Raw genomic sequence first — 26,167 nt, 5'->3', positions numbered from 1 at the left:
AATATTGATAAGACAACCCTCAAAAGATTCATAAAGAAAAAAGAGAAAGGGAAAGTAAGCATTTAAATACGCAGAGAAAAACAGTATCCCTGTCCCTGCCAATTGGACAGAGAAACAATGTGCAGGTAAGCTAGTTTTAAAGTGGAAAAAGTAAGTGGATCACTTTACCCCTTAGCTGGGGTAAAGTGAGACGCAAGACCACTTTTTAAAAAACAATCATATTTTCACTGCCCTTTGTCCTGAAGACATTCTGTTCATTTCCATTGCTAGAAAACCTCCTGAATTAATGGGAAATGAGTACATTTTACTGATATATAATTTTAGCTCGCCTAGAGGGGAGCAAATGTAAAAAATGTCTCACATTACCCCTTTCTCCCCTAACACCAATAGAAAATATTTAACTAATTTTAGGTATATGGTTCAAAAGGTTGTAAATATACTTCCTGAGTACGATACCGAAACTCAATGTAGTGTATTATGATACTGAAAGTGAATACACACCAGATACATCATCTGCTTGCATATGACACTGAAAACTTGATCTTAACCTGAATGTGTTCACTTCAACTCAGCTCTGTACTGATCCACATCACCCCTCAAGGTTGTTGTCACAGCAACTAGGGGAACAGATACATGTTTAAGTTTTCTGATGATTCTGTTATTGTTGGCCCACTTGAAGAGGCAGAATGGGACCATGGTTCAGAGATTGAGGTCTTTGTGTCTTGGTGTGACTGAAGTCTTTCTTCCATTTAACTGTGTGAACAAGTCTTAGCCCTCTGCCAACTCTTAGGATTATTGTTTAGACATCAGCCTGTTGTGGAGAGCTATGGTGGGAGCCCAAGGGTGTTTTTGATACAAACTGTATGTTAATGTTGCCATTAAACAGGTCTCACAGTTCCTTTTTTTTTACCTGAGGGCTATTAGCTCTTATACCATTTCTGCAAAGGTAATAACCTCTTTTTTTCATTGAGATCTGTGATGATACGGCTTGCTTTGGAAACTTTTGCAACTCTTATTAAATTAGCCAGTAAGAGCTCAGGCAGAATACAGACCAAGTATGTGGCCATTAATAACAGACAGTTCCTTCGGAGGTTTTGTATTTGATATGAGATATTATCCCTTACAAAGATGCAGGCATTACATACCTTGCATGAGACATCACATACAGATAAATTCTTACTCTTAAGGGTGTTGGATGCACTGTATTTCACTGTTCAAAAACAGTGTTCAGTACACAAATGGTAGTGTGGTAGAAATAATTGTTAAGTCTTCAGTAGTGATGTAACAGGGAAAAGTTCATCCAGGAAGTGCAGATGATTATGTTTAATAATTAATCCTTGTCAATAGAGCAGCGGGGTATCCTGATTGACTGATGATGCTGGTGTGTGTTGCCCTCTATATTGAACCTATCTGCATTTAAAATATAGGCTAATCACAGACGCATCCACTCAAGTCATTTGAATTTGATTTCAATCAGGAACTGTGAAATCACAGAATAAATTTGATGCAAACTTTCAGAACCAAACATTTTCGCAGTGAGATTTGATAACACAATTTAATTTTGAGACTCAAACACTTAAATCCTTTAGATTACATTGGGGCTGAAAAGTGTTTATACATGGCCGCAGTTAGTCTTGAATGAATCATTAAGTCTTGCTGTAAAAGAAGGAGCCACTGTGAAAACATCAAAATATACAATTCAGAGACACAAGCGAAATGCAGTGTATCATATGTACAATGAAACATCTAGAAAAGGGCAGTTCTGACCAGTGGAGGAGAAGGAGACAAGCAGTCTTACCCCATCAAACTGCTGTAAAGCCCGAGCTTGGTCCTGATTTCACACCCCTCTCCCACGTCCCAAAAATATGTGATCTCAGGGTCTGTTCTCTGCTTTGTGATTTCACAGGAAGTGCAGGGACTCCTGTCATCTTTAACAAGAAGGGCGATGCCCCTGGACGCTATGACATCTTCCAGTATCAGATCAACGACGGCTCGACAGCAGAGTACAAGGTCATCGGACACTGGACTAATCAGCTGCATCTATATGTGAGGACCACTGAACTCAAATTGTAACATCTTATAACTGGAAATGATCGTATTCTGTTTTTGTTCGGAAGCTGTTAGGCCTGATAATAAAGATGGCATATTGATAGTTTCTTGGTTCATTAACCCATCATCCTCTTAATGAATAAACCCAAAAGAGTGGGATGTGAAAAATTGGCAAGTTTAAAAGTTTACTCTTGAACTTTGAAAAAGCGGTGTGACAAAAAAACTCTTATCTCGAGGTCCACTTGTTTAATCTGGATGTTTTAGCCGCATCCCATGGTTTTCAAAGACACTTGGGAGTTTGAATGGAGAATAGATATCCACGATTTTTACTGAATATATTTGGAGATTTTTCAAAGTAAAGCCCAACATTTTCACTGTTTACAATTTTTCAAAGTCGAATAGATAATTTCAGGATACTTCAGAGTACTGTAAATACATTTTGCTCAATAAGTTCAGAGAGAAACTGATATGCATGTGTTCAGGACCTCCCTGGCTACCTACATACGGGAATATCAACGATTTTTACTGAATATATTTGGAGATTTTTCAAAGTAAAATCCAACATTTTCACTGTTCACAATTTTTCAAAGTAAAGTCCAACATTTTCACTGTGAAGTTTCATGATGTTTCTGAAAACGTTCACATTCTCTCTACTGACCTTGTATGCAGCATTTGACAAAACTCTTTCAAACCACTACTTATCAAGCTTGGAAAGAAACTAGTTTGTGCTCGGGGACAAAAGCATGTTTCATAACTCTCCATTAAGAATAAAAACAATTTCAACCATTTAATGTTTTTCATACAGAACTTCGATGAGAGTTCTTGTTTTCAACCTGGGCCCTCTTTATAAAAATCGGTCCACCTTTGCTGTCAGCTGAGACACGGCAGCAGTGGCACAATGTTATCTAATGGGGCAACTGTGACAGGCCACTGAAAGTAATTTTCTCACAGATAAGAGGCTCACATTGTTCTTCTGATACACCATTACCCATGTCTTCCTCATGTCTCGCTGAGACAATCTACTGGACCAGTTCCAAATGTTTCATGAATGCCATTCATTTACACACCTACGTTTATAAACATAGGACCCAAGTTAAAAAACACACAAACTGCCCTTTAGAGCACAGATTTGGTTCTATTGTATATATGTCAAAATGCTGAATGTGGAGGAGAAGCCCAGAGTTACAATGAACTTCATTCATTCAAATCTACAATATAACTGTTGCTCTTCTCGAGACTAAAAAAACATCCTGTGGCATAACTGTCTTTATCTGGCTTTTTGTTGTTTTGCATTGGTTTATTGTTGTCCTTACCTTTCCTGTATACTGCTGACCAGACAAACGAAAACTGTTTCAATCCTCCATGTTTTAAAGGGAGTTTGAAGACAGTTTAAACATTGGGTTAAGTTAAGTAGCTTGAAGCACAATTAACTGAGTTCTGATTTAAACCAATGGTAAAATAAGTATGTTTTATTTAATCATTGAGATATTGTTGAACTGCTTGTTGTGTTTCTCATTTGAAGATGAATGTTAACTAGTCAGATTCTCCCTCTCTTTCCCCAGATGGAGGCCCTGCAGTGGACCAGCGGCGAATCCTCTCTTCCTGTCTCCGTGTGCAGTCAGCCATGCCGGACTGGCGAGAGGAAGAAGGTGGTGAAGGGCGTCCCATGCTGCTGGCACTGTGAGCGCTGTGAGGGATACCACTTCCAGGCCAGCGAGTTCACCTGCGAGCTCTGCCCCTACGAAAAGAGACCAGACCAGAATCGCACCGGCTGCCAGTCCATTCCCATCATCAAACTGGAGTGGCACTCGCCCTGGGCGCTTGTTCCAGTCTTCATCTCCGTGCTGGGGATCATTGCCACTACCTTCGCCATTGTCACCTTTGTCCGCTACAACGACACCCCCATCGTGCGTGCCTCAGGGCGGGAGATGAGCTATGTACTTCTGACAGGTATCTTCCTGTGCTACATCATCACCTTCCCCATGATCGCTGCGCCAGATGTCGCTGTCTGCTCGTTCCGGCGCATCTTCCTTGGCCTCGGCATGTGCTTCAGCAATGCTGCGCTGCTCACCAAGACCAACCGCATCCATCGCATCTTTGAGCAGGGCAAGACGGCAGTGACAGCACCACGCTTCATCTCACCTGCCTCCCAGCTTGTCATCACCTTCTCACTCATCTCAGTCCAGCTCCTGGGCGTCCTATTGTGGTTCACTATCGACCCACCGCACACTTTTGTGGATTATGGAGAGCAGCGGACTCAGGATCCTGAGAACGCACGTGGCGTGCTCAAGTGTGACATATCTGACCTGTCGCTCATCTGCTCTCTGGGATACAGCATCCTCTTGATGGTCACGTGCACCGTATACGCCATCAAGACACGTGGCGTGCCAGAGACCTTCAACGAGGCCAAACCCATTGGATTTACTATGTACACAACCTGCATCATCTGGCTTGCATTCATCCCCATCTTCTTTGGCACAGCACAGTCAGAAGAGCGGGTGAGTGCGCCTCCCTGATAAATAATGTAATGTTTTATGTGATGTTGAGCCCTCCAGCAGAGTTTATATATGGAAACACGCACACTGCAAGCGGCATCATTTATTCATACCAATAATGTATGTTTATGTCTTACAAACATCACTTGATCACATTTGTCACAAGGCACTTCCATTGTTTACAAATGCAGATTTAACTAAATTTATAGTTGTTTTTAAATGGGTCCTTGGTTTCTGACAGGAGTAAACATGAACTGCTTCTCATTCAGAGACAAAGTTATAAAGCGGGGGCATCGTGTTCTGTGTAGCAGGGCAGATCTCTATCCGAAGAAAGGTACCTTTGGTCAGGAAAATAAGTTGCTAACTCCAGAAAATTATACTAGGCTAGCATCAAGGATTTATAACCTTTTGGAAATCTAGTCAGAGTTGGCGACAACTCGACCCAACTCCAGCCAATCAGAGCACAGGACAGGGTGAAGTCGGTGAAGGTACATGTACGGTGGCCCTGAAAGCTCAACGAACGGCAACTTAAGAAAACACATGCAAGTTGACAAAACACCAGCAAAGTAAAAAAACATCTTCATCAATTTCACAACACAACACAACACATTACAGCAACGCGCTGCAAAAAGAGAAAAGCGCTGCAAATACCGGAACGAGCTGCAAATAGAGAAACGCCCAGCAAACACCGGAACGCGTTGCAAATACCGGAACGTGCTGCAAAAAGCCAAACGCGCAGCAAGAAGAGGCCACAACACAACGGAAGTGTTTCCAGGGGACAGCTAAAAGTGATGGACACTACTGCCACAAAAACATCCAATACACCATATGTACGTGACGTTCACTCACGTTCATCGTTACGTTCACGTTAATAATATGAAAACTGATTCGTTAAGTTCAGCGTTCGCGAAACATATGCACAACATTGTACTGTACAGCCACTGCAGAGGGGCCGAAGAGCCGCGGGTGGCCGAACCCTGTGTGGAACCGAATTTCTATGGTGTATTGGACGTTTTTGTGGCAGCAGTGTCCATCACTTTTAGCTGTCCCCTGGAAACACTTCCTTTGTTTTGTGGCCTCTTCGTGCTGCGCGTTTGGCTTTTTGCAGCACGTTCCGGTATTTGCAGCGCTTTTCTCTTTTTGCAGCGCATTGCTGTAATGTGTTGTGTTGTGTTGTGAAATTGATGAAGATGTTTTTTTACTTTGCTGGTGTTTTGTCAACTTGCATGTGTTTTCTTAAGTTGCCGTTCGTTGAGCTTTCAGGGCCACCGTATACATGTCCTGGTTAGGTGCCACTGATATTTTACACTGCACATGTCTGAAATCAGGAAAACAATAAACATGCTTGGTAGAGACGGGATGACACAAACTTAGACTCAAGTTGGGTTCAGGCAGAAAATCATAAAGCTTGTTGAGTGTGGTTAGATTTCTCTCAGGTCGGGTTCGGACAGAAAAGAGCAATACACACTCGCATGTGTTTTTATGATTATATGTAGTTTAGGGACCAACCAGGGTTTCACCTGGTGAAAGATTGTGTAGCGTGAGGATGAGAATTCTGGAGTTCTTCAAGCAATCACAGAGGCTAACTGCTAACATTCAGGTAACACCACCAAACTGAAGGCTGCGTACACTTCAAACAATAATCTCATTTTCTGCCTCTATGCATGTTAAACATAAATGTCATGATCATGAGTTTTTTTTTTTTTTGAGGCAAGACTTTTAAAAACCACACTGTTCTGAGTGAATGATTGATGACTGATGGTTTTTGATCACCACAGGCTCGACTCAGCTTGCTCTGCAGTCTCTCGACACAAAACTAATTAGAGCAGAATTAAATTTAGCACATTCAGACAACAGTTTTTGGGGTTGGGCTGGCTGTAAGCGAGCTGCCAGATGGAGGACTTTGCTCATTATCATGTCTGTGGGGAGGTCTGGCAGACAGGTGGAGCGATTCCCTGAGATTTCCTCCAGATTTAGTTTATCGGTCTATTTATGCTGCTACTGTTCAGACGCTCAGGGTGTTGTATCTGAGTTTTTTACTTTGATAGAGGAAGATTTCATTAGGAACACTCTGACATCATCTGATTTTCAAGATTTTGTGAAGCCTTTACTGAACTGATTGCCAGGATGTAACCATGGTGCCACCAAGTCTTCTGTCTTGGTGAAATGTCCCAACTGTTCCTTGATCAAATTGTGTATGAAGTCTGCTCTGTCGAGAGGGAAACATAATCAAACTATTTATGCAGGAACTCTTTTTTGAAGTTAACTTTACAGTTTCTTGTTGACCTTGGAAAAAGAAGTTAACTAAACTATCTAAATTTTCTTACTTTGAGTAAACATGTGATGTGTATTCACCCAGAAAACCACATCAACAAAATTTGCATCATTGGTGCAGACTCGACATCTGTATTGTCCTTCTTTATTCATGCCAGATTGCCAAGTATCACTGACAGTACTGTTCAAAACCACAAGTATTGTAGGAATGCTTCCAAAAAATCCTGATTCAACAAAGAGCAAATACATCAATATCTGATGTGTTGCCTCAATACACATGTTCAATTTGCTGCAGTTCCTTTGTGGATGCTTTGGAGTCAGTGTTTTCCATGGATCACATGAAGAAACAAGTGGGGACCTGATCATCTGCAGTCTCTAAACATGAGTCTTTACAGCTCTGGATGTGTGTTTTGACCTGATTTCATGTTGCCTAATGAATTTGGGACTGATCACATGCCTTTCCTTTGGTACTAAAATATGTGCGCAGTACTGTATACTGTATGTTAGCTGGAAGCAAGTAGCAACAATCCTCAGAAACTCTTGGAGCTTCCTCTGCAGTCTGGCTCCTTTTTCCTGTCATCACTGTAAAGTAGATTCTTAATGCCACAGGATTCACATTCATTTGTACAAAAATTTGAATATCTTTGGAGCGAGTTGCATCTTCGTGTCTGTTTGCATCTCTCATGGGAAAATTCACATTTAGTTCAAGGACAACATCCACATCTCGTGTCAGAAACAATCTTTTAACACAGACCTGTGATACCTGTGTGCCAGGTCAATTTACTGATAAATGATGTTAGGTGCAGTTGAAAGGCTTAGTGAGCATGTAACTGAAGCTGAGGTTATGTCTCCCACACAATCTTTCTACTCATACTTACTACACAGACTACAAAAGGCCAGAAAATCCAGTTTACCAAGTCTGCAGAACGAAGCCACTTATTCTGCAACACATCTCAAGATTTGACTAAAGAACTTCAGCCAAACCAAAAAGAATACATTTCACTGAGAATAACATTTCCCAGTTCAGAGGAAATGCAGCAAACAGACTGTTAGTTTTAAAGCCTCAGGGCAGCTACATTTTTTTATTGAAGATAGAAATTCAACAAACACCTCATTACTCAATAAACATCTACGTGTCTTCTGTTCCTGTTTCCTGCAGATGCAAATAATGCGATCTGTTTGGTAACATCAGACTAGGTACATCAATAACACATGTACATCAGATAAACATTTGTAATTTAAATTTGAGTCTACTTTTCAGTTATGTCAGAGATGATTTATTCAGTGAAATCAGAGTTACAGAAATCATTGAGTTTCTTCATTCAGGACCACTTATATCTTAAAATTACAGTATGAACACTAGTAGAGAAACCAGTCAGAAAACTGTCAATGGATTTTGACAATGAATCTAGGAGATTCACTGTGAAGTAAGCTGTAGTTTGTAAAAGACGGTCAATTTAGTTGCTGCTTAGAATGTGATGCTTGTCTATTTGAGGTCTTACATTACATGTGCTTGGAGAACCCAACAGAGGAAAGCACCTGTACCATAACAACTCAAAAAGACTAATGTCAAAAAACACAGAAGTTAAGGAAACTAAACAACGTTTAGCGTTTCATTGTTTATTTCCAGTTCTTTCCCAGTTTCTGCCCTCGTGATCGTTTGCATCTGTTCCTAATGTGTTTCACCGACATTAAGTCTACCCTGCCTCCCTTTTGAATATAGCCTCTGTGTTTCCGTTTTTCTATGTCAGTTTGTCTTGTTTCACATTTGTTGGCACTTGTTATCCTGGTGTTTCAGTTTCCTTTCATTTAAGTATTTACCTTTTGTTTCTGCGCTTATTACCGCCACCAAAGGCTTTGTTTGGTTTCTTAAAAGACTGTGTCATTAAGTTTGATTTTAATTAATTATCAGTCACCTACCAAGCTGCAGTACCTGTGTCCTCTATTGAAACTCCGGAAACAAAATCAAATCGATCACACTTTACACAAAGACAACAAAAAAGTACAAAAGACTTGCTACAATTTCCATTGTTTCTGTGGTGGAAGATGTGGTGCTGCTGATAATAGGCAGGTAATATCTCCTGTATGTGTCCCCAACCAGTACTGCTGCCTTCTCTGCCACTGTATCTGCTATAGCAGCTGTCACAGCCACAAATGAGAGTGACTCACTGAGGGCCTCTATGGAGACGCCTTGTTAAAAACTGCTTTGAAACATGCCATGTATTGAACTCTGCAGAACCTCAACTATACTTGAGGTTATCAAGAGGTGTAGCTGTGTGACGACAGTCGATGAAGATGGCTGCTGAGTGTTTCTGTCATCCTCTTCACTTTAATTAACTCATCATGCACTCGTCTGTCGCTTTGTCAGACTCCCCAAGTCATTGATCAAGCAGGGTGTCGAAAAAGTCAGTGTGAAAACAGTTAAAGGTTTTAACAAATCATTCGTTGACATCACATTAGTTTGATTGTTTCATTTCCTGTTTTCTTATCCTCAAACTTTGCCTCTGCAGTTTCCTGGCCAATGACATACCTGTATAAAACCTGCCTGCACCTACATAATAAAAAAGAAATCTGCAGTGAAAAGAGCCCAGGGTTGAATGGCCCTGAACTAACCAGCTGATCTTTTCGGTCATGCTGTGGATTTGGAGCAATACTCTCACTGGTTTACATTATTTACAGTAGCAGCAGCAGTCAGCTGTGTGCCGGCTATAGCTGGGGTGAACTGAGATAGAGAGAAGGAGAGAGGGAAGCTGATAAATGAATTAGAAGCCTATCCGAGAGGCTGGGCTTTGAACGCAGCACCGGCTGCCTGAGGAGGCGTTTACATTCACAGGCAGGTAAACAGAGAGAAGTCGGGGCCACTGGGAGAGAGTCACGCTGCCTCCATACTTAATGAACCGGGCTTTGATATCCCAGAGAAGATTAACATGGAGCCTCCACCCACGGCAGCTCCCTGTGGGAATCCAGCTCCTCTGACCTCAACTGATGAGCTACTTTATCATATTAATACGCCAGGAGTGATATTATTACTGTTGTTAACGGAGCCTACAGCCACTTCACACCTTCAGGGTTTATCTAGTATAAAACTCACACTCTCCTCTCTGATGCATGTATTTTACAGCTCCAGATGCAATAAATCCATATTTTACAAAACAAACAAGAGAAATGTAAAGACCACAGAGATGTCAACAAAGCATCTTTGTATTTGTAAGATGAGGCGAGGCTATGGCAGCTTCCCACTGCCTCCACTCATATATGTGTGTGTGTGCACCTACATGTTGGATTGTTCCTTTAAGATGATTCTCATGGTGAATGTTGACGTGGATCATAGTGCTGACTCAGCATCTCATCTCTAAACTTAGCATCTTCAGACCCTCCGGATCACCTTTGCCCCTTTTGGAGGGAACAAACGGAAGGTGACTCACAATTGCTTTCTCTGCTCTTTATTTTTGTAAGTAGTGATTATCACAGAATCAAACAATAGGAATTTCATATTTGTGTGCAATGTTTCTTACTGAATTAACTTTTCATCAGCACTATAGCATCTCCTTTTACGTTTAAATGTCTAAATATGGGATACTCTGCACACTCATCGAGGTCTCCCTAGATAAGACAATACTATGTGACAATGTTTGTCAGTGACATAAAGTCACACTGGATTATTTTCATGTGATACTGAGATATAATTGGTGTAATGTAGAAGATTAGATTTTATGAAACTCTTGAGGGTTATGACTTAAGAGTTCTTTTAAATGAAGCAATTAAGAATTTTCAAACATTGAAATATAATTAGTACTTAAGTAATTAGCATAGTATAATTACAGAATAATACGTTCTCTAGTAATGAAAATGTATTGATGAAGGAATTTTCTCTCTCTCCCTCTCTCCCTCTCTCTCTTTCTCTATGTATGTGTCTGTTCAGAGATGGAGTGAGAAGAAAATAAAAATAATGATCTTCCAAAGTGTGCAAAAAAATATAGAAATTAGTAATAATCCTAATACTCTTTTTAACTAGATATGAAAGTGCTATAAACTATAATTTCACAGATCTCTTCTCTAAAAAACTCCACCTTGACACCCATACATTTTTTGGGGGGGGTGAATCACCTAAAACATATTATTGCCTTTTTACTCCTGGCAATTTATTCTGCTTCTTAAATAGAAAACTGTGTAAGCAGTGATTAGCTATGCTCTGCTGCGTATCTGCTCCTGGAGCCTCAGACCTGTTGAGAGAAAGTCAATACCAGCCACAGTGTTACTGGCTGCCAGAGCTGCCATTTAAGCAGCGTTATATTTTCATTTTACATTAGGGGAAAGGTCGCTTTGAGCCAAATGACGAGAAGATATCACTGCGGGAGAGAAAGCGGGAGACATGAGCAGGAATGGGATGAATCCTAATATGTCAAAAAGGGAAACTTCTCTTATCGGTAATCTGACAGGAAATGTACATCGGACAACCTCAGCCAATAAGATCTCATCACCATCACATTATTACATTTGCTGATATTCTAAAGGGATTGTAACCTGATGCTCAGTGACCTCGTGGCACCTCTCAATGTTTACTCTGTGGCCTTGAGTAAATCCTGATTCAGAAGAAAATGTAAACACATCAAATCCACAAAGCAAACAAATGTACAAAACCTGATACTGTAAACACACCTAAAGTACATAAAATAGTATAGTACATAATATAACACAAAAAGTTAAATATTATATCCAGGTGAAACACATCCATGAGTTCATGAATGTGCACGTACAGGTTGACAGGAGAGCAAATGACGGTTAAGAAGAGAAAATGAGGAAGAGAGAGGTTCATGAGATGATATGGCTCTTTGAAAGTCGGCCCAGAACAGGGACCAGGTTGGTTAGAAATATTCAGGTGTTCCACGGGAGCAAAAAGTTCCTCCAGCTAAAAGCAGCCCAATAAGTCTACCTGCACACAATGATTGTAGGCAGGCAAAAAAGTTGTCCGTGGTACAGATGTATATACAGAGTGGTGTATGCTTCTGTCCTGTCCTCATGAATGTTAATCAATCTCAAGTTGAGAAGATTTTTAAAAGTGATTGTGGGTTTATTTAGTATTTATATAGGGTCTTGTCTTTGAGAGCAGGTCAGATGGAGCTTGGGTTAAGAAAGGCGGATAGGTGCAGTTTCAGTGTAGGGAGAGATAAGGCTCATGCAGAGTTCTAGATCTACCTGACCATCACACAAACAAGCAGCTGAAGTCTGTGTCGTTATTAGCTGCACTCATCCTTAAGGGCACACACACAGCTGGCGTCCTGACACACGTCATCACAGGTTGATGGGTCAACTCACGCTGATGCTTGCAACTCCCCAGGAAAGCAGCACACCCGAGCTGCATGACTGCTACCACCTACCCTCTGTATGTTCAGTACAAACAGTATACAGGCTTCAATTGGCCGGAGACTCTATGGCTTATTTTCTACTGATCAAAGAACCCACTGACAACCACTCATATTTGGCTTTTGTCTGTAATGCGAATATATTCAAACTGTATGCACGCCGTGCAGTGATGGTTTCGGCGTTTCTATTTTTTCCACTCGCCGCAAGCGTATCGCGACAGGAAACACACTGAAAAATGTATTTAAACGATATTGATGACATATTTGATATGATATAAGTTCTCAAATATGCATCCCATACTTTGTATTCCCCTTCCGTTGTCCTGGAGGTTTAATTTACCAATTTTACCAATCAGATTATTAAATGTCCCTCCTGCCCATCCACTACAGCCACATAAGCAGTCATATAGATAAAAAGAGAGAGGGGTATTCTCCACATAGGCTTGAGTGGAGAATACGTCATTTATCCTCGACACCCGACATTGACCGGAGCAAACAGCGGAGAAGTTCTTGAAGATGGATGACATTAAATTAATAATTGAAGTGGAGAATTACAGTGAGTTGTATGATCCTCGGAACATGTTGTATAAAGACAACACCAAAAAAGACAAATGTTGGGTCGCTGAGTTAATGTTGGAGCAACAAATCTACCCAGCTTTTATACTGCTGGGTCAACGGGTCTCCTAAAAGTGCAGTGCGTATTCCATTTTTACAAAATTATACCATACAAATGACACATAGGTGTTGGTATATTTGTTAAACATACGGCCTCAGTATCAATCCTGTGTAATCACATTTACATCGTTAACAGTAGGCTACAGGGCCCATGGAGGCCCCTCTTCTCTCACTCCCCAGTGCCATTACCACTTTGTAAGGAACAATGTGCTAACCTAAAAACTCACTCTCCAACTCTAGAAAAAAATGATTAAATGCCGTTTTTACTGTAGGCTGCTAACAGCAAAAGTATGTGATATTATTTGCTCTGCGCGGCGCTTCAGCATCGCTTCAGCGTCCAGTGTGAACCCGGCGTAAGGGATAGATATACAGTATGCCATCAGGCCGATATCAATGAACCCAGACTTAAATTATACCAAAATTGCTGTGCGAAACCTAAAAGATACAATCACTACAAAGAGTCACTAAAATCCCAAAACTCTCTTGGTCTGTAACTTAACACGGGAAACAGTTGATTCTGAAAAAGATCATCAGTGAGAGCTGTGTTCCAGGATTCGTGGGAGCTGTTGCCTAATGTTGCCTGAGTTTCTTCAGGGAGTGTTTCTTCCCTTTATGAAAACACAGTGGATTTCATTTTAAGTAGAGCCATTCGTTAACATTAACATGGCCTGTGAGTTGGAAGCCAGTCAAGAATCACATCATCGTGTAAGAAAAGTACATCTGCACTAATTGACTTTGTAAATTTGAGTGATTCCAGAGCTGAACAGGGAACATTTCCTCTGATGTCTTTTTTCTCTGAGGTACTCCCGTCTAACGCCGGCACTTCACTTCACTTTAGGCGTCACTCCAACAGATAACAGACGAGTGACGTGAAGCGCAGGAACATCCAGATTCTTTGCCTTATATCGCCAACATCAATATAAAAGGGAGGGAAGTTGTGTCTGCTCCAGGTTAAGTGTGTCCTTCTGTTGTAGGGACAGGGCCTAGTTTAAGAAAGTGGATAAACTATGTAGACATGGGGGGTCTGATCGCAGCTGCAGACGATAGCAGCAGATGGAGAACCTGTGGGCTTCAGTGCCCAACATTTGTGATTCTCCCAAAGTGTCAGTTCCATTATCAGTTTAAATCAGCATGCTGCAGTCAGTCTCTGTGATAGCAGTGGTTTGATGAATAACTTCCAAACTGACGGAAAATGAGATAATTATGCTGAATATCCGTGTGTTTTATGATCCTATCAGCTGCATCCACCTGGGTCTCCTCTGTCCTGCAGCCTGCTGACGACATTCGGATTAAATATCTTCTGCTCCACTTTCACCCGGACCTCAGCTGCTCTCAGATCAGACTTTCACAGTCCTGAGCTCTAAACCAGTTCTGCTTAGATCAAGCCGGGGGTGGCATCCAGGTCACAGACACACAGAGCCGTGCAGTCACAGGATTCAGCCGCCATTAACCTCCTCAACCACCCTCTTCACCTTAAACTTCCAAGTTAAGGAGATTTAAAGTTGGATGATTCTTAGGTTTTTTTTAATAGCTGCACTTTTTGTCTGCATCATTATAGAAATAAATCCCAGAACTAATCCAAAAATAACCCATAATCCACCTCTCTGCTCTCCATGTGTGCTCGCCTTGTTCCAAACAATCTTTCTGATTTGGAAGTGGTTATTAATGAGTCAGTATTGGTGTTGCCATGACGTCCTCCAACATGTCAGGATATGTCAACAAATGTCTACACTGATTGGTCTAAATCCGGACTCCATACTTAATATAATTAATCCATACAGGTTGGTGCCCAAAAACATGCGTCACACACAGAAACAAGTGCTAACACTGCAATTACGTGTCAACCAATGAGACCACATGGGAAACTTTGCATCTGCTTGGCAATTATTTTATGCACTTTAACACTTTTAACGGCTGGGGTTGATGGGAAAGTCAGTAGATCTATATTTGTTCATTATTATCATTCCAGATGCTTGACTTTCTCAATATTTTGCTAGCATTATTGAAACTTGTGACACGTGGTCATGTGTCTTTGTCTGGTAGTGATAGGGCCAGAAAGCTCACTAAACAGTGTGCTGGCGGACAGGCTGTCTACTGAGTTGAACATCTTTTTCTACTTCCTCGGATGAATTGCAAATGATCAGTAATAAAGCAACGTTTTCAAACTTCACTCTGCCTGATAGAATGTTCGTAAAAAGCTCTGCACACAAACAATAAATAGTGACAGTATAATGTAGAACTGTTTGAGGAGGACTCACTAATGACATGGAATAATTCTGTACTAGCTCCGGAGCATTAACACCATTACCATTACAAACAGGCAGGTTTAGAATTGGCACTGCACCAGTTAATGGGTCAGATCAGGTTTAGAAATTTCCTCTAACATAGTGCAGGTGAGTTCCAATCAGAAAGGTCTTTATTGTGGCTGAAAGTAATGCCCCGTGATGTTTTCTACTCCAACAAGTGAAACAATCGTAAAACCTAGTGAAGGAAAAGCTGATCATCTTGGTCTCCAGATATACAGGAGTGACAAGGATAAATAGGATTAACACATTCCAGCACTACCTAACATTTCTCCTTGAACTGCATCGTTAGATTCGTCGTCTGACTTTCACACCGCTTATTTTATCAGACTTTGTGAGAACAGCTTGTGTCGGAGAGGCCACATAAATCACTTCCAGGCGTGTTTTTTCTCTCAGGCCCACAAATGACTTTATGCTTCACTGTCTGTCATACATTTTCATAATGATTCCTTGATGCGTTGCTGGAATCTCCGCCGTCGTTGTTTTGGGCTGCTGGGTGTGGGGACTCACCATCTGTCAGAAGATCTCCTTCCTTCCTCTGGGCCCTGGTGGCGCTGCCTTGTGGAGGATACCCCGCTGTCATTTTGACTCACAGTCAGAGGGCCATTAACCCAGGCTTCGACTTACATGAAAGGGTTGCCATGGCGACGCAGGACATGGCGGCTGTGGTGGTGGTAGGCGGTCCTGTGTGTTGGGAGCATGAGCACAGGTGTGTTGTGACAGATGCTGCGGGGCGGGGAGAGGAAGCATAGTTTGTGCTCCCCGGCTGAGCGCTGCATGGTGCATACATGTGTGTGTCGGTGTGTTTGTGTGTTTGTGTGGTTGAACGAGCTTGAATCTCTTTCTCGCTCTTTGCCGTTTGAACCGCTGACATAGGTAACTGTTTCTTCCAGCAGTTCAAACGGTGCAGGTATGAGAGAGAAAGCCAAGAGGCAGGAGAGGATGGGGGATTGTCCTGATGTTGTGTTTTCGGGGTTTAGTTGCATTATAGATTTGATAATGAAGAAGCATTTCCAGATTCCCACTCATGGTGGCAGGCTTCCGTTGTTTAAATGGATGGTTTTGTATTTATATAGCGCTTTTCTAGTCTTGATAACCACTCAAAGCTCTTTACAGTACAGCATTACATTCACCCATTCACACACACATTCATACAGTGCATATATTCACAGCACTTTTGTTGTTCTATGAGGGGCAATTCTGAGTTCAGCATCTTGCCCATCGACACTTCGGCATGCAGATGAGGAAGACTGGGGTTCGAACTGCCGACCTTCAGGTTGGAGGACGTTAGAGGGTGTTAACCTTTTTAATTATATGTCATGATGTAGACACAACAGTAGACTCTGCATATGTACTGGCCCTTAAAGTCCAGGAAGGTTTGAAACACTATAGGTAGCATCATGAGCGATGTTTCACCAATACATATTTTTCTGGGGGTAATATATGTACAAGCATTAATGTTTTTATTTTCACAACCTTTGTATAAGAAGGCAGGAGTTACAAAATACGCACCAACCCTAAACAGTTAAATCTCAACACTCTCACAATTGTGTGATATCACCACAGCCCCTCGGAAGTTGGCCAATCAGAAGAAATGGGGCTGTTAGGGGGCTATTTACATTGTGAATTATGCAAAGCAACTTGAGTGGAGTCCCAGAATAAAAATGTAGAACTGGAAATGAGCAGAGCAGGTCTCCTTATCAGGAGCTAATGATCATCCAGCTGTTCCCGTGATGTTGCTGAACAGTTAGTCCACTGCTGGAAACATGTGATTCACAGCTCACCGTTAACAAGGCGGGAGGAGGAAGCACTGTGCCTCGTAGTTTCTTCACTATTATCACCTAATTCACTCTATGATATAAAAATAACTAATGCTGAGACTCACAGAGAGGGCAAAATGGCAGCACCCATATCTTATCAGATATTTTAGCTTCATTTTTGTGAAACAGGAGGAAGTGGACATCAACATCCGTCTTTATTAATGTCTGTTATCTTTCTTTCTCCCTCAGACCTGTAATCTGAAAAATCTGCACAAAGTGTTGAGTTTCACCAACAGCAAAAACAGCAAAGGGGGAAACAATGTAACCTTTAAAAATGATCCAAACATGTGGGACACTTTGCCACAGAAGAGGAGATCCGAGGCCTAAGTTCACCTGTCAATCGAAGAACAAGACTGTCAGTGAAAGCAGCTTCTGTATCTGAGAAAACACAATCTGTCACCATAAACATGAGTCACTGATTGATTGCAGTGAACTGAGCCGAGTCAGACATCCGACCATCAGGTTTAACTGCCTGTTCTGAGAATCGGTTACATTGATAAAATACTGCCGATGACTCAGTTAGGTCGATGACTGAAATGTGCTTAACAATTGTTTGAGCAAACAACAGAGAATGTATTGGGTTTATTTGTGAAAGTAAAAAAGAAACAAAAAAGTGTTTCATCTAAATTGTACGATTTTTTTTTTTTTTTTTTTTTTCTTCCTTGAAATCGACATTTTTATTTAAATACTTTCTATTTACATCTGGAGTGGGTCCTCTCTACGGAGGCTGCCATGTTTTTTAGAGTAGCCCAGGCTGGACAAACTAAAGAGCTTTTGAGTTTTTATGACAAATGAAGGCAACCACAGATTATTTCTTGTTTGGAAGGATGATCTAAGAGGTATTCAGCTTTAACATGCAACTTAACCACTAGATACCTTTAAACTGAATCTTTAAACTGCTTATTAAATATAGTTTGTCTTTGAGCACTTTGGGTAGGAATGAGAATATCATTATCTCTATTGTTACTTTTGCAGGGTCTGTTTGGAAAGAGCTGTTTGCTTGGCCTTTCATAATGTTGGTTGCAGCTTTCTTTGTGAAACTGTTTAAAGTGATAGTTCACCCAAAAAAAAAATTCACACATTATCTACTCACCACTAATTGTATTGGATTTGGTTGCAACACGGTTTACCCCTGAAAATCAAAGAGTAGATAATGAGATCATTTTCATTATTGAAAATAAGTATTCCTTTAAGATCATGCCACTTCAAAACAAAAGCTCTGTAATTGAGCGCAATATAAAGGATTACAGTAACAAAACAAACCTTGTGTGTTGTAGAGCATTCCTCCTCCAACCAGAAGGTCAACAGTTTGATCCTCAGTCTTCCCCATCTGCTACCGAAGTGTCCTTAGGCAAGATGCTGAACCCCGAATTGCCCCTCATAGAAATAAAGTGCCGCCAATAGATGCTCTGTTTGAATGTGTGTGTGAATGGCAAAACTGTCCTGTAAAGCGCTTTGAGTGGTCATCAAGACTAGAAAAGCTCTATATAGATACAAACTATTTACTTTTAATTTGAAGACAGCTTGATAAGGATGAATATAGTTTATGAATGATATTACCATAAAGGAGGTCAGCTCCTGTGCTGCAAAACTTGTGTTGAGATTATTATTTTATTTGTTTTCCAAGGTGAATAATGAACTTTTGGTTTCTTTGTCCACACAAATTATTAACATGAGGCCATGAAATAATGATTAATTTGCACATCTAGTTTTTACCCCCAGTGACCCTTGCTGGGGTTAAGTAATTAATTTGAGTATTGAGTATTTAGATAGAACACACACACTCACAAACACACACACACACATACACACACACAAACAAACAAACACACACACACACACACACACACATACACACACAAACACACACACACACACACACACACATATACACTTAGATTTTGAGTTATTAGTTTAAGTAAACAAAGGTCCCAAATAAGGGAAGACATTAGGGAACAATCAAAATAAATGAAAGTTTGATTTAATTTGAAAACAAAGTTTGACATCCATTAATCACTATGTTTCACTATGTTTTATTAAAGTCTTACATATATATATATTTTCTTCATCAATGAACACAAATATTTTGAGCTTTTTAAAAATGTCCGTACATGTGAGTTTACATTCTTCTTCTTTCTTGTTATCATTGACCAAAAACATTTCTTCGCTGCTTACTGCCGCAAATTGTTGCTTTTTGCAATAACATGAAACTTCAGTGTGGCCAAGAAGTTTGAGAGCACAAAGCATTATTTACTTCACAGAATCAGTAAATATTATTCGTCAGTTATTTTTGGCACAGATCAGTATCTTGGTTAATGACAGTGTTTTTTTGTTGATTTCATACTTTCATCTATCAAGTGTGTTTATTCATAAAGTTGAAGTGAAAACATGAAAACCGACAAAACTGGAGTTGAATGGTTGTTTTCAGTGACGGTCCATGGAGGATCACTGAGAACCTCCACACATTGTCTGGTGTGATGACATGATCCCCTAACGTCTCCCTGTCTTGTTGACTCCTCAGATGTACATCCAGACGGCCACGCTGACCATCTCCCTCAGCCTCAGCGCCTCCGTCTCTCTGGGCATGCTCTACATGCCGAAGGTCTACATCATCATCCTACACCCTGAGCAGAACGTCCCGAAACGCAAGCGCAGCTTTAAGTCCATCGTCACCGCCGCCACCATGACCAGCAAGCTGTCACATCTGGCAGCTGAGCGGCCTAACGGCGAGGTCAAGACGGAGCTGTGTGAGGGGGTGGAGGCCAGCGGTGAGTGGAGGAGGGGTTTATTTTGATGTCACAGGTGTAACCTCAGTGTTTTAAGGACTGTAATCACATAATGTGATTGGTTGAATGCTGGCGTTATGGTTTAATGGATGCCACATTAAAATCCCATTGACATGTATCGTTCCTCATATCAATAGCCACAAGGATAGTCGTTGATATCATATCATATCTAAAATCAGTGTTTATTCAATTTTAGTGTTTTCCCTTTAACTAACACCGTGAACCCATCATGGCTCAACAAAAGAGGAGCATCCATGAGTTAGTCATGGGGTTGTGCTTTCATCAAACATGTCTGTACCATTGACATAAAGATGGATACGACAGACCCCAAAGTTAAGCCAAAGCTCTTTGATCACCCCCTGTTTGCTAGCTACAGTATAGATCATAAACCCTGCCTCATCTATGTTGGCAAATAGGATGTTGACCAAACTAAAAAGTCAAAAAACACAAAGATGGTTTCTGTCATTGAAGGTAGTTCTTAATACGCTGATGTAAGTTCAGATAACACTTATTCCAGAGATGTTACGATTGACAGCTGAGACTGACTTGAGTGGTGAAGCGTGTGTAATTGCTCCATCATCCGCAATCGGAGGAAGTGGTGACATGTCATCCATGGTCTGTACACAGCAGAGGTAACATCTTAAGAAGAGAGCATTGGTGATGTTTATGGATTTGTGTGAAACCGAGTTTGTAAAATGCAGTTTTTGTTAGTAGTTTTTTTCGCCGTGTCTAAGTTTTGTCTTAGAACATGGTCATCAAACGTGTAACCTGATGAAAGAAGTGCTGAATGAGAGATCACATTGCTTTACACAAGCTCAGGGCAACAAAGGCCAGTCTGAACCTGACGTCATGACTGTGGCTCTCTGAGGCAACTGACTAATTAGGCATCCACATACCTTTGGCTGTACAACTCTTTCTATTTGACCCTAGAGAACTGTAGGTTGAAACAACTGTGGCACTGCTTCCTTCATAATTACATTAGAAGCATTTACAGTGAAATAGCTACAGTACAAAGCCAAGCGTCGGTTTCTCTGAAAAGTCTTTGGATATCTAATGGAGCTGAAGAGTGGAGCTTCTCGGCAATAATGAGGATTTAACAGGAACCTCGACATTTAGACGTCACCTGAGACCTGATGTGATGAAGGCAAACTGTTTACGGCTCAGAATAACACTTCAAAGCTGCTTCTCTGTCCGTCAGCAGAAAAGTGGGAGACGTTGTATTGTTTACTCGTCAGAGATGTGCTGACTGAGGTGATGTGTTTATCTAACAAGCAGCAGCTCTCACAGCAGCGTTACTTTCTAAGCCCTACACAGGGCTGAACGTCCTCTTTTATCTCGCACAGTGTACGCTTTGAGGGAGAAATTCACTTTTGAGAAAGTACACGAGGTGAAAACGCATTAGAGGATTATTTGATACATAATAACTGCTGAATACATTACATTTGTATTTGAGATGTGAGAGTAGTCATACACCCCAGAGGATTTATTTTTAGCTCCACTGCTTCATTAGCATATGTGTGACAGGGTCTATCCTATGGATATAGTCCTCCTCTCCTCTTTTTCAAAGGAGAATTATAAATATTTGTGCCCGTTCACTAAACACAATGCAAAAATGTGCTTTGTGTTTGTGAACATAGCATAAGAATGGCTCAAATGACGGAATTAAAAGTGTGCAGGTCATAGGACACGAATAGGACTTCAGCCCACTTTACTTCCTGAGCTACAGACAATCATCTGGCTGGATGTCAGTGAAGGTGGCAGAATAAGGAGCAGGCAGGGTGTTAATTCAGGATCCAGCTCAGAGTACAACAGGGTGTTATTGTCAATCAATGTCTGATGGGGTTGCCATTGTGGCTGTTGGCAGGTGAGGCTTGGGGTCACTGGGCAGTTTAAGGGATTGCCATCTTTGGGTACCACGCCTCCTTTTAGGAGCTCCGACCCCTGGATACTGGTGATCAGGTGCATGTAGAATCAAGAAGAAAGTACGTAAGGAGATCTGGTGGTCAGTTGGAGTGTGACAGGAATCCTGACAAACTGTAGTTGCCTGGTCAATCAGCTCCTTGTTATTCGCTACCAGTGAACAGTCAGACCTCAATTTTTCATTCACTGACATTTGAAGATCTGTTTAACCTGCAGGGCAGTGTTTCCCTTTACCAACCTGCTGCTTTCTTTTCCCCTCCTCAGTGCCTCCAACAAAAACCACCTACGTCAGCTACACCAACCACGCCATGTGAGGGAACGACGCCTCGGACAAAAGGACCTCCTTCACAGGGAGTTTTCTGTCAGACAGAGGAGATGTCACCAGAGCCAGGAAAGAGATGCTCTGCATAATGTGAAGGAACAGAGCAGCTGACAAATTGAACCAACAGTTGTGTGGTGTCTTTGTGTTTACAGACCGTGGGCTTGTAAGGCATGTAAGGACGCGTGGAAGCTAGAGGATGGTAACCTGAAAAAAGAAGTCCTCAAAAAGAAATACAAAAAAAAGAAATTATGGAGACCAACCATACTTGTTGTTATTCTAATTGTATGTAAACAAATTTGTGGTTGTGAAAACTTCTGATTCTTGTCTCATGTCGTGCGTCCGTCGACCTGCATTTTGAGATGAGTCCGTCGGTGTTCTCGGGTAACTGAACCGTAGCTTTTGGTTGTGAAATGTCTAAATGCCCTGGTTGAACTGAAGCATGCTACTTTTTATACAAATGATTTATTTATAATAAAAGAATGTTTCTGTAGTCTGCGTCGTCTTTGGGTCTGTTTGGTCAGTTTACATCTGAGCTGAAACATAAAAACTTAACTGTATGTGAGAATGCAAAAGTGCGAGTGCGTTTCCCGTTTCCATCCCCTAATAAAACTCTGGAAAATATCTGGCCGGTGTCAATGGGCGTTAAATGAAGACATGTGATCACCACAACAGAATTCAAACATTGCGCCCTGCGTTACCCCTCACCCGAATCATATGGAGATTTCTGTGTTTTGAATTTGTCTGAGCGGAGAATCTTCTGCTGCGATGTTCATTTGTGAAAGTCTCATTTGTGCCGACATTCTCCAGATTTCATGTCTGAAAACAGCTACGGTACTTCTGCTCCAGAAATGCTACTGTTCTTTATGTGTGAGTCTCTTGACTCTTGTGTGGTCGACACTCTTATCATATCCAAAAACTGTGGCAGTCTAACACACACGCCACCATTGTTGCTGGGTGGTGGATAGTTTTAGGCTTAATAGTTAAATTTCACAAAGATTCTAGACTACCGTATATCCTCTAATATAGGCCCGGGCCTTTATTTGACTCAAGTGCATCGCAACCCAGGCCTTTATTGGAAGGAGGCCAGAATTAGAGGCAGGCCTCTATTTCTATTTGAGCAAAATAGACTACCAGTAGAATTAATAAAAACGAGATTTTGTGTCTATTTGAACCTATAAAATACTAGGTTCATTTATTGAAAAAGTAGGCTACAGGTACCATATACACACACCTCTGCTGCATTTGTTTCCATTAGGACACATTTTGTTGTAACGCATCCTGCAGAGCTGATAATGTCGTAGTCTACTATAGTACATTCTGAACGGATTGAATGACATGTTTGTTTGCAAGGCAGAGGATTCAACAAGCTTCTACGCTAGCGCTATAGCCGCTTAGCGCTTAGCTATAGCCGCTTAGCTATAGCCGCTTAGCACTTAGCTATAGCCGCCGCGTAGCGCTTAGCTATAGCTAGCGCTAAGCGGCGGCTATAGCGCTATGCGGCTATAGCGCTAGCTAATAGCCCCGGCCACTATTAGAGACCGGCTTTTATTTACCTCCGCCGATAGCGAGCCCGGCCAATGTTAGAGACCCGGCCGCTAATGAAATACAGGCCACTATTAGAGGATTTACGGTATATCCAAGTTGTTTTTACAGTAAGAGGCTTTGAAAATAGCTGATGAGACATGACCTACAGTATATATTCAAAAGATGAAAGGAAACTTTACCCAACACTATACGTCCCAGTATGGTAAAAGCTGCAGAGCAGGAAATGAACAGAAACTCCATCTGTGCTGGATTTGACCTTTCACATCATGCAAACCTGGTTCTGGCAGGAAACTCAGCACAGTGTGCGCCTCATTACAGACTCTTAAAAACCCAGCTGATGTGATACGTGCAGTGGAACAGGAGAGGCCGGATCAATACCAGCTGCCAGAGTGAACTCCTCATGCATGTAATGAATATTTCTGCGTCTCCTGGAAGAGAAGTAGAGCAGGACAGGTACAGTCTGTGATGAAGCCTGCGGGCTTCCTGCTTTTATTTCCCCAGGCGCTGCTCTCATTTCTGCCGTTTGCAGTCAGCTGAAAGAAAAGAAGCTTTGTCTCTGCACTGCAATGAATACTGAAGATGAAACTGCTCATCTGAATTTCTACACAGGTTTGATTTTAGGTTCCGTCTAATCCCAAATTCACTGTCCTCAGGCGCGGCTGCAAATTTGAATTTCCTGCTCCGGTATGTCTGAACACTGTCTGGAAGGAACTCCAGGTGTCTACCTGTTTCTTATTGTTCTGACAACTGTATTTCTGAGCACACGGTCTCCTTAGGTGTGGAACATTTATGAAAAGTAAGAAACAATCATCACATATTTGAGACAGTGCCAAAATGTTAATAAACTTTTAACCTCAAACTGTGTCTGCTGTTTTTACTCTTGTTTTGCAGGATTGTTTACAGAGTTACTACATGTTGCAGCTTAATGTGTCATATATGGTTTAGTTTGTGTTTTATCTCTCTCTCTCTCTCTCTCTCTCTCTCTCTCTCTCAGGAATGTTATTATTACTAACTGGTGCTGCTATCATTATTTACATCAACACCTCGCCTCTCTTCCTCATTTTTCTCCGCTCACCCCAACCAGTCAAGGCAGATGGCCCTCCTCAGAAATACCTCAGTACATTAAAATTCCATAACCATGTACAATGTTTGTAACTTTGAGAGTGGAACATTGACCTTTTTCACGTCTCTATTTGAATTGAATATGGCTACAAAGATGTAGCATGTACCACATGTTTCCTTTCTCCTGAAGACAAAGGAGGGCTTCCAGAACTCTATCTCCCAGGGAGCTAAATCCTCACACCTAGGTGTTACAAACTTACAAACCAAGTACAAACTTGGAACTAGGTTTCGTGAGACTAAATCATTAAATTGCCTATCTTTTCCCATCTTTTAAAGGGTTGTGCCCCATGGTTGCTTTAATGTGAATTAAAGCTACTATTTAATATCTATATATTTATAATTTGTATTATTAATTTTAGTCAAATTTATTGAAGACCCAAAGGCAGACCATTTAATGGTGCCACGCTTAAGGAAGAATAACCTCAACAAAAGAGAACAAATAGATTCAGATGAATTATTAGTTACAGCTATTGATGTTTGTGTGATGATTCTACAATGCTACAGGCTAACCAGCAATATATAAAGACTGTTAGACAAGCCCTTTTTGCATCAATGAACAGAATCCTGAAAGATAATATATTTTATCCTGTAATGATCCATTCTGCCAGGTGAACACTTTGCATTGATTGTTATTTGTTGCTGACAAACAGGGACGTCTGGTGTCCAACAGTGAGGACACTCAGAGAAGCCGACATGTTTCCAGCATTAAAGGAATGAATGTGTTGATCTGATTATTTCTTTTCACAATTCAGATGAAGTAAAATCTGATGACTATTCACTCTGTGGTCCCAAGATGACCCATTAACTGCAGAACCACGTCTGTTCTACTTAGACACTGTCTTATCTCAAGAAAGTTGTTAATATTCATATTTTGTTGACTCTGTTACACGTGACATCTTTTGCACTTCTGTCCGTCCTGGGGGAGGGATCTCCGAGGCTTCAACATCTTTTTGGTCTTTCTTTCTCACTCTATTCAATGGTTAATGGCAGAGGATGTTTTTTATAGCTCTGTGATTGTCTGTATGTGAAACACAAGATGGGGAGCCCAAACCAGATTTAAAAAAAAAAAAAGTATGATTGTCAAAAAAAGTAGAGGGTTCAGATTTTGTTTGTTTAGTGAAGTGGAACTGATGTGGCGGTGACCTCTGAGGCCCACAGCTCAGAGACATAAGAGGTAATTATGTCTCAACAACAAAATTACAGATGGACACTGAGAGAGGAAAAGAAAAGGATGCATCAGCAACTGTTTTGTTACTGAGGCATTGAAACAGCTTGCCATGAAAATCTGTGGTACAGATCTCAGTCCTTGTGCTGTCAGTCTGTGGATGACAAGTATTCATCCTGTTACATTCAGTTGTTATTAATCTGTTGGAGTCAAAGACTCCGGGTCTCAGTATTGTTGAATGTAAATTCAATAGTGTGACAGAGCCTTTGAGTAGAGTCAGACTTAACGGTCTTCACAAGAGGAGTCCATTCAAACAACCCTCTTCAGT

General features: G+C 41.2%; 1 protein-coding gene across 1 annotated transcript in view; it reads left to right on the top strand.

Annotated features, from left to right (window-relative positions):
- Positions 1-22,557, top strand: part of grm8b (glutamate receptor, metabotropic 8b) — a 132,417-nt gene extending 109,860 nt beyond the window's left edge. Inside the window, exons 8-11 of the mRNA XM_053427908.1 lie at positions 1,907-2,046; positions 3,612-4,547; positions 19,501-19,747; positions 21,950-22,557. Coding sequence (XP_053283883.1) covers positions 1,907-2,046; positions 3,612-4,547; positions 19,501-19,747; positions 21,950-21,999 — 1,373 coding nt within the window. The 3' untranslated portion in view covers positions 22,000-22,557. The remainder of the gene's footprint in view (positions 1-1,906; positions 2,047-3,611; positions 4,548-19,500; positions 19,748-21,949) is intronic.
- Positions 22,558-26,167: the final 3,610 nt, after the last annotated feature.

This window comes from Pleuronectes platessa, chromosome 7 (assembly GCF_947347685.1).
Source record: "Pleuronectes platessa chromosome 7, fPlePla1.1, whole genome shotgun sequence".
NCBI lineage: Eukaryota > Metazoa > Chordata > Actinopteri > Pleuronectiformes > Pleuronectidae > Pleuronectes > Pleuronectes platessa.
The sequence above is the reverse complement of the archived record's forward strand: the minus strand, read 5'-3'. Positions and strand labels throughout refer to the sequence as shown.